At 38.0% G+C, this 9,902-nt stretch overlaps 1 protein-coding gene across 1 annotated transcript; it reads left to right on the top strand.

Annotated features, from left to right (window-relative positions):
- The first annotated feature begins 1,921 nt into the window (after positions 1-1,921).
- LOC140362850 (acidic mammalian chitinase-like) lies at positions 1,922-9,882 on the top strand. Its single transcript, XM_072449100.1, has 11 exons — positions 1,922-1,955; positions 2,044-2,073; positions 2,472-2,673; positions 3,108-3,164; positions 3,239-3,404; positions 6,389-6,513; positions 6,732-6,855; positions 7,157-7,339; positions 7,536-7,652; positions 8,223-8,355; positions 9,402-9,882. Exons 1-11 carry the CDS (start codon positions 1,937-1,939, stop codon positions 9,758-9,760), a joined length of 1,515 nt encoding a protein of 504 aa, XP_072305201.1. The 5' UTR covers positions 1,922-1,936; the 3' UTR covers positions 9,761-9,882.
- The last annotated feature ends 20 nt before the right edge of the window (positions 9,883-9,902 follow it).

The following is a 9,902-nucleotide window of genomic DNA, read 5'->3' as shown; positions in this document are numbered from 1 at the left end:
GGAGACAAGCAGGTGTGGGACCTTCTTCCAGAATGGTTTCAAATTGCACCTTGTAAATATCAGTGAATTGCGTACACTTCACTATGTCTGAATATCAATACATTTTTGTCATTGTTGCCCATCTATGTGTTTAAATCTGTAATTGTTGATTTAAAAGAAAAAGAAAAAAGAAGACTGAAAAAGCCATCCAACTAACTCTGGTACAGTGATTTTACTAATCAAATTCTCTTATTATTCTCTGTTATGTTTCATTGTAGTGGTCATAATACAATAATTACATGTAAAAGTAATTGGGGAATATTTGTGTCCAGCAAGGGTATGATTAAAAAAATATTCATTGGCTTTTGTGTTTTGCAAGTTCAAGGAAAGTCGGCTCTAATAATGAGCAACTATTTAAGGCTGTGACATTTTAAAGTTCCTGATCTTTGCAGAAGCTTGTATTTGATCATTTACTTACTGAGTTATGACATTGCAGTACTTCCAACTTGTGCTTGTTTTACATTGGTTAAAATGACTGTTTCAAAGTTTATTTAAAGAGTGTGGATATACACAGTGCATCCGGAAAGTATTCACTTTTTCTACATTTTGTTATGTTACATCCTTTTTCCAAAATCAATTAAATTCATTATTTGCCTCAAAATTCTACTAACAATACCACATAATCACAACGTGAAAGAAGGTTGTTTGAATTCTTTGCAAATGTATTAAAAATAAAAAAAACAAATTTTGTTTTTGAAATATATGTTTAAAGCTATATTGTGTAATTTTTCAGGCATACATCTCCTAAGAGACAAGCAGGTTGCAAACCCTCGATCAGAAAAGTTACATAGTGCACATAGTTACATAGTACAAGTATATTTTAAAAGCTATTTAAGTAATAGTCAAATAAACCTTTGAGTTTTCTGCTGTTGCAAGTGTAGCCAATTTAAGTTAGCCTTTATTTGTCCACACAAATTTCAAGCTAATAAAAAAATGAGTCTTATGTTGAATAAAATTGTAGGAATATAATAACATTTTGTGGTTATTGTTATCAGTTGCTAAGTCGAGACGAGTGTCTCAAAAAAATTTGTTATCCAAATTGGATAATTTACTTGAGTGGTTACAAATTCAAACTGCCTCACATATTTCAGTAATAATGTATCCAACCTGCTGGGGATTAGAGGTCTATCTATACGTTCTGAAATGTACATGAAGCTTGTATTTGCTTGAAAATGTACACTTTGAACCGATTTCTTTATTCACAAATTCACAAAAATCACTAATCTCATTGCACGTCAGAAGATTCACAACTATATGTAATGGTTCCGTGCTCCTAAACACCAAAACCTTCCAATGCAGCGTTAAGCTATAGATAAACTATATCTATAGGGATGAACCCTGGACCATCACTGCGAGATAAGGAGTTACGACATCATCATTTGATCAAGAAGGAGGATTGCGAAAGGTCATCTTATCTACATCCCATTTAGCTGTACCAAGTACCTGTTATTCCACGTGGCCTATTGTCTAGCTTGATATTTCTACGTTATTATGATTAAGCATTTATCATTTCTTTTGTAATGAAGCCGGAAGATCAAATATTTTCACCTCTCTTTAGTTCTCCCTTGAAAGAATCATCGGTGTAAAACCAGAAGTAAGGCTTCTTCCTCTGCCCACACAACAATGCCACATCGCAAGCTTTATCAGCAAACACACGTATGCATATTACCATAAACATTCTCGAGCCTCAATATACTGTGGCGGTTCCCATAAGCTGGAGTTATACTTTGTCCTGATCTTATCTCATATATATAGTCCAAGCGTTCCACTCATCTCCTTGGACAACTCCCTGACACATATACCTGTGAGTATTGTCTCTGGTAGTAAAGTGTTATATGATACATTTTGGGCAACTCCTATCTGTTTTCATTTCAGGGCAGTCAGAGAAGGACAAAACATGGCAAGATTAATAACTGGTAAGTTTTAAAAGTAGTTAAAATGACTTATGTATTTATCTAATTATGCAACAAACCTTACCAAATGTAAACCTCTTGACTTTTTCAGGACTAATTGTACTTGTCTGCCTTCAATATGGTAAGAATAGGCCTGTTCTATTATTTACCGTTCTAGATTGTCAAAATATAAGTAGATTATTTAAAGTATTGATACAGAAAAAATAATTTAACAGGATAATATAATGTTAGAATGATTTTAAGCTTTATAAGAACTATAATAAGACCACAATGTTTAATCACGAATGTATTATAATTTGGTGTTGAAACTGTTATTCTATTATCTAGTGCGAATAAATCTGAATAAATCATAAATCAAAATCTGTATAGAGAATCAAGTATGTTCTTTAATATGGAAAGATTGTTTTAAATGTTAGTATTGTGACAACATTATTGCACACTCAAGGTCGCCTTTGAACAAGAATAGAATAAGGATAAACTAATAGTATAATGATATAGCGTATTTCTGTACTTCCACAGTGTCTTGTTCCAAACTTGTGTGCTACTTCACCAACTGGTCCCAGTACAGACCTGCGGCTGGCAGATTTACCCCGGAAAATGTGGATCCACACCTGTGCACACATTTGATCTACGCCTTCTCCATCCTCCAGTCCAACCAGCTGACGACCTACGAGTGGAACGACGAAGTTCTGTACAAGCAGTTCAACGGCCTCAAAAACAAGTGAGTCAGAAATGAAAGACGTTCATCGGACATTGCATAGGACAACAAATGTGACCTGAACACGTGAAAGCTATATGTTTTAGACACATCACAGGATCTTTGGGACACGGATACAAGCAGTAGAAATCCTCAGTGCTCCATTAGAGATAGGGTGAGGATTAGAGCCACTGCACCTCCTCTGACCTGGGAACTCCGGAAAGCTGGGAATCCTTGCTCAGACTGCTGCCCCTGCAACACAGTCCAGGATAAAGCAGGAGATGGACGGATAGAACTCCAATTTCACAAACTCTATAAATTATTGTCAGGACTTTGTAGATTTAGAATGCTTTTTAGTCTCCAAGTTTTCAAAGAAATCTGAAAGAAAGGATTTCCTTTTGAACAGCCTGATCAGTGCATATACTCAACTAATGCTAATTGGATTTCAATCATTACAGAAACCCAGAGTTGAAAACTCTATTGGCTGTTGGTGGCTGGAACTTTGGGTCAACACCGTAAGAGATACACAGCACTGTCTTATTTACTGTGCAATAAAGCTCAGGAGCTTATATCAACTCAATGTTTCCAGGTTTACAATCATGGTTTCATCCCCAGCCAACCGCCAGACATTTATCCAGTCTGCCATCAGGTTTTTGAGGCTGCATGAGTTCGACGGGCTGGACTTGGACTGGGAGTATCCAGGGGCCCGAGGCAGTCCTCCAGAGGACAAGCACAGGTTCACCGTGCTCTGCCAGGTTTGTACAGTGTTCTGTTCTTAGACTAGAGGACATCACTACATTTACGGTATGGCATTAGACGTATCTATTTTACATTTATACAATTACAGGCTCTTTATTGCTTGAAAAAATGCTCGTCTCCTTGGCAATAGATAGGTTTTATGCCATACAGTCTAACATTTGCAATAACATTTCTACAAGAAATCTTGAGCGCCTTTAACTGAGTAAAGTTTTGGACTACACCAGGGGTGTCAAACTCATTTTGGGTCGCGGGCCGAATTTCGAGGCTCAGGCTGGGTCGCGGGCCGAACATAACGTAAAACATAAAACAATAAAGAAAATATAAGAAATAAATAGCTTTATATAGCCTACGCTGTTTTTGAAGCAATTACTGGATCAATTAAAAGAAATTACAGACACGTTTGTTCTCATAAACTGAAATGTATTAAGAAAAACAAGTGTAATTTCACCAACACTGTGCTTCAGTTTATGTGCATTACAACTTCAGAGTTGATCTACAGAGATAAACATTTAGTCTATTGTTAAATATTGTTAAATAGGTATTTGGAACTGAAAAATATTGTATTTGACTTTATAACAAAATAAACTTCTCAAGATTTAAAAAACCTTTTAAATGTACTAACATTTCCACGTCTGTGTAGTAATCTGTAGTCATCTTTACACCTGAACTGACACACCACTAAATACAAACACACGTGGAGCGTTTAAGGAGGTTAAGTTTTGAGCCACAGTCTTCCATCAAACCAAACTCTTTTCTCAAATCGTGGGCCAAATATTATGTACAAAATAAAACAATAATAAAAATTACAAGAAAAAAATAGCTTTCTTACAGCCTGGTAATAGTTGTGGAGACTGTGGCGCAAATGTGCAGCAGGTGAAAGACTGCTCATTTCTGATGTGAAATGTTCATATCACAGACATGTTTCTGCTCAAACTCAATACAAGCTCACTATTTGCATAGTTTAAGTTGATCTTAGTGACAAATGATTCATGTAGTGACTCAAATGAGTCCATTGTGTTTGTGTTCAGTCACATTAGTGTGGACACAGTCATGTTCAGACTTTATTACACTCTGACCTGTGTTTTAACTGTGGCTCCTGATCTGTCCAGGTTTGTAGAGAATATTTTCCTCACAGAGCATCATCACAGAAGTTAGTTTTCTTGTTGTTAGCTCCACTTTTAGCACAACTCTAAAATCTACAAAACAATCTTCTTTCTTTCTTCCACGTGTTTCCTAAAGCCACACGTCTCTGTCCTCCTCAGACCTCTGCTCTGAGGTGCGTAAGTGCTCTAAAGTGCGCAAACGCGTGTCTTACTTCTCTCAGCACTTCTCTCTCCGCAGTACACACGGCACTGAAGGAGGGGAGGGGCGGCCACCAGCGGCATTGTGGGACATGTAGTTTTAGCGCTAACAACGGTTACGGAAGTAACTATGGATTTTTTTTATATTAATTCAAAATGTTCGGCGGGCCGGATCCGACCTACCAAAAGAGTTTAAAAGAGTCTAAAAGAGTTCAAAAGAGTTTAAAAGAGCCTAAACCAGTAAGAGTCCAAAAGAGTTTAAAAGAGTCTAAAAAAGAGTAGAAGAGTTCAAAAGAGTTTAAAAGAGCCTAAACCAGTAAGAGTCCAAAAGAGTTTAAAAAGGTCTAAAAGAGTAAAAGAGTTCAAAAGAGTTTAAAAGAGTTTAAAAGAGTCTAAAAGAGTCTAAAAGAGTAAAAGAGTTCAAAAGAGTTTAAAAGAGTAAAAGAGTTCAAAAGAGTTTAAAAGAGTAAAAGAGTTCAAAAGAGTTCAAAAGAGTTTAAAAGAGTCTAAAACAGCTTTAAAAATTCTAAACCAGTAAAAGAGTTTAAAGCCTTGTTCACACCGCCACGTCCAAAGCGTTCAGTTTACATTCAAAGTCTTTGTGGACGTGCGTCTTGTTTTTACGACACAAATCCCAAACGAAGACCCAAAACAAACCCCTCAACGATTAAAAAAAAAAATCCTCAAGACGCAGCTCTTGGAGCAAATAAAGATATTCACTAAACTCTGCTCACCTCTGAAGTATCTGCGGGTGCCAGATAAGCCCCGGAGATCATCGCCTCCGTTTTTGGACTTTGTAAAGTTAATACACCAAAGCCACTTTCGCCACCTGTTCTGCCATCGCACATCTACACGGGGAAATACAACAACCACTCCACCGCACGTGCTGAACACCTCGGACACATGACGCCTGTACATTTGAAGGCAGACGCTTTCAAACTGCTGCGTCGGGCGCGAATTGGAGGCCGCGGTCTGAGCGCACTATAGTGCATATACTAGAGCTAAACTTGTCAAAGCAACAGTCTGACGTTTCGTCCAAAGTGTTTGATGCTCAAACGCCCCCGACGTGCTGCGTCCGATGCTCAATACGCAGGATTTGTGCCGCAAAAACGCTGGACGCTCAAGACGCGCATCCACATAGACTTTGAATGTAAAGTGGACGCTATGGACGCGGCGGTGTGAACGCTCCGGAAGAAGATATGGAAGCGTGTGTACCTTAGGCTGCGTTCACTCACTGCATTGCTTGGTTCTAAATTGATGCCATTTTAGTGCTGATGTGGACTTGGTTTGATCCTGGTCTAGTCCTTGTTTAGCCCTGATCCAGTCCAGGTTTAATTTTGGGTTTTCTCCGGGTTTAGTCGCAGATTTAATGTGGTGATTGTGCAAGTGTGTGAAGTTATAAAATACCAAATACACAGTACCATTTTACTGAAACTCTAATATTTTTGACAACCCTAGGAGACACGGAAGAGTGCAGTAATTTCTTTAACTGGTTAAAATGCTGTTCTGCCCAGTTCATTTTTTATTGTGTCCTGGGGCAAGACAGTTACCATATGTATGTGAGAGAGACTGAAGATGTTTATGTTTCTCAAATGTCACATATCAAATTTCATTTTTCTTTTAAATTGTATATACATTTATAAATTATTTGTTTTAATTGGTGTATGATTTGTATTTAGGAATTGATTGCTGCTTTTGAAAAGGAAGCCACTGAGACAGGGCAACCTAGACTCCTCCTGACAGCTGCAGTGGCTGCTGGGAAAGGCACCATTGACAATGGATATGAGATCGCCCAAGTGACGAAGTGAGTTCCTGCAGAAGGATGTGTAGTTTATCTGTGGAATGCAAACATATGTGCTCTTAAAATAGTTTGTTTTTACTTTCAAGGTTATTTGATTGATTTCAACTGTGTTCTTCCAATTTCGTGTGTGTGTGTGTGTGTGTGTGTGTGTCCATATATAACTCCACTGTTTGTTGTGTGTATGGACTGTTACTATAATTATGCCTCTATGCACTTTTCAGACTGTTGGACTTTGTGAACGTCATGTCCTACGATTTTCACGGTGCATGGGACCCATTCACTGGACACAACAGCCCTCTGTTCCGCAGCTCTGGTGATCATGATGATAACATCTACTACAATGTGGTGAGCAGAATCTTCCTATTTGGTATTTTAATGGCCAAATGTGACTGATAAATCTAAATAAGTCAGAAAATAAAATAATAATAAATGAAAATAATAAAATTCAGTGCAATAAGCTTTCAGTCCAAGATGTTATTTAAACACATATTCAACTTTTTTTGGTGATGATTTCATGGAAGTAGAATGTTAAAACCATACAAAAACAGAACATGAATCATACTTTTTATGTCATACTGTGGAATATTATTAACTATGAGCAGCTGAATATAAATTAACCCAATAATAAAACATATGTATTGAACAGGATTTTACCATGAAATTTTGGAGAGACCAAGGTGCCCCTGTAGAGAAGCTCCTAGTTGGTTTGGCCACCTATGGGCGCACGTTTCGCATATCGTCGCCCTCTCACAGTCTTGGCGCTCCAGCCAGTGGCCCAGCTCCAGCAGGAGCCTACACCCGAGAGGCCGGCTCCTGGTCCTATTATGAGGTCAGTCTCTCCTAGACCACCAAATGTTTTATTAGTCAACAAAATATCACTTTTATTATAATTATAGGCTGTGTTCACCCTTTGTTTCATCCCTATGCCAAGTCCCTATGAACATTGTTTCATCTGTTTTTCCCCCTCGAGGAAACCACTGTTGTGAACAGGTTTAAAGGACAAATTCTCCAACTTTTTTCCACAGATTTGCCTTTTCCTCAGAGGAGGTAGTCTTAACTGGATTGATGAACAGAAGGTGCCTTATGCCATTCAAGGCAATGACTGGGTTGGATTTGACAACAAGCAAAGCTTTGAAATCAAGGTAAGTCATTATTGCCCCCACATTCCTCTGCATTTACAACACTGTGAGGAGCAGAAGAGTCTGTAGAGACCCTTCTCCAGATTTCAGTCCTTTTCACTCTACATCATACTTTGCATTTGATGGGGGAGGACCAGGAAAAAACTTTATATCTCAAATTGTTCAGAGAATTGAAAGGGTTTGTTTTTGTAAAGCTACAGTGTAAACAACATTTATGACATTTGTCAACTATAAATATTATTTTATACGCAGAGTGGTCAAACTGGTAAATTATTCCACAAAGAGGGGGAATTCCTCATTTTTTACTTTCTATATTGAAGGAATATTTTCTTGTGTGCAGAGTTTAATGTTTAATCACATAAACTGTCCACTTGTTGATGATGAAAATATTAATAATGTCTGTCCTGTCTTTATGAAGTCATTATGAAGAATCTACATGACAAAGATAATCAAGTTCTGTGCCACATTTACATTTCCAAGAGCAAGTTATAGACGTAAACGTGGCAGTAATAGCATTAGTGATAATAATAGTTGTAACCTAATAATTTGTACTTTTTCTGTACTTTTTTATAGGTAGATTACTTGAAGAGGAACAATTTTGGAGGGGCGTTTATCTGGGCTTTGGATCTTGATGACTTCTCTGGACAGTTCTGTGGACAAGGAGCCTATCCACTCATAAATCACGTGCGCTCACTTCTGGAAACAGGTAAAGATATAATGACACCATATAGAAGTATGTCATGATCAACGTTCTATTATTATTTGAGGTCTTGTTTTATATTTAGAAATACCCATGATCATTTATATTACAGTGATACGGTCATTGAGCTGGTGGTGGACCATTTTTTTGGGAAAATTGTACCAAAATAGCATATTGTCTTGAGTTTGAAGGCTCCATAGAGTGTGTCATGACTAATTGACATTTAAGTATGTATTTTGAACAGTAATATGTATTTTGAACAGTAAATGATCCCAACCTGGACATTTGTTACCACATAGCTGGTTAGCCTCTGCTGTGTATTTAAACTTTAAAACTTTCAATTAAAAAAAAGTCTACGAGAAAATGAAAGGGAAATCTACTTCTGTAACCTCTGGACTGTTGAGCGCCATTTGAACAGCAATATTGAAGTCACTGAACTAAAAATGACCAAAAGCTGTGCCGCTCGGTGGTGGAGTGAATCGCACGTATGCCAGGCTCCACATGCAGCCGGCTGCAGGGTTGTGAGTTTGAATCCAGCTAGGATAATGTCCTGCATGTCCTTCTCTCTCTCATCCCCATGTCATGCTACACTTTCCTGTCCAATGACGCCAAAGGACCAACAAATCCATACAAAAAAAATCACCAGAAGCTGCCAAATAGAATACCATAAACTTTTAATGTAAACTTCTAAAAATAGTATGTGTAAATGATATTTCCACACTTAATTCTAAAGTTTGTTCACATCAACCTCGTGTCAACCAAGGCTTTTACACTTCTGATACAGATCAAGATCAAACTGTTCAAGAATGGTCTAATTTTGTTTTGTTTACTATTTTTTTCCCCAGTATCGATACTTGTAGAAATGAGTATCTATTTTCAGTACTACTTTTAGTATGGATTAGTATCTTGGTTTCTTCACTGTGTAGTGATTGAAGAAAGGATATCTTGCCAATCTTGATCTATTTTTTTGTTATTTTACAACACTGGAAAAATAAAGACGAACAAGAATGTAACTTACCTGTGACTGATTTTCACGTCTTGGCTTTTGATAGATTTCCCCGTTCCAACTCCTGAAGTGACTGTTGCTCCTACTGACAACACTGAAGAGACGACCACTCCCACCACCACCATCCCGACCACCGCCGCCCCGACCGTAACCGCCATCCCGACCACCGCCGCCCCGTCCACAACCACTACTGCCCACCCAACCACTGCTGCTACCATGACAACAACAACAACAACAACGACTGTGTCCGGGAGTGCTTTCTGCGTTGGGAAGGAAAGTGGACTTTATGCAAACAATGAGAACAAAAATACCTACTATCAGTGTTCGAACGGGCTGACGTACTTGATGAGATGCCCTGCCAGTCTGGTTTTCAACGTCAGGTGCCAATGCTGTGATTGGCCTTAATAAATATTGGTCATTTGATTGGTTTGTACGGTAATTCAAAGGTTGTTGTCTTGTTGTGTGAATCATTCATCATTTAGCCAACATTGCATCAAAATAAAGCAGCTGAAGAACCAGATTATTGCAGATCAAGTGTGTGTTTTTT

This window comes from Eucyclogobius newberryi, unplaced genomic scaffold, assembly GCF_026437365.1.
Source record: "Eucyclogobius newberryi isolate DKJ021-1_F unplaced genomic scaffold, fEucNew1.0.hap1 SCAF_17, whole genome shotgun sequence".
In the NCBI taxonomy this organism is placed as follows: Eukaryota; Metazoa; Chordata; class Actinopteri; order Gobiiformes; family Gobiidae; genus Eucyclogobius; species Eucyclogobius newberryi.
This window is presented reverse-complemented; position numbering and strand designations above follow the sequence as displayed.

Bases quoted from the DNA above. Each gene is read 5' to 3' on its own strand.
- LOC140362850 (XM_072449100.1), top strand. The intron at 3,165-3,238 runs GTAAGAGATACA...CAATGTTTCCAG, and splicing joins TGGAACTTTGGGTCAACACC to GTTTACAATCATGGTTTCAT. The intron at 3,405-6,388 runs GTTTGTACAGTG...ATTTGTATTTAG, and splicing joins GGTTCACCGTGCTCTGCCAG to GAATTGATTGCTGCTTTTGA.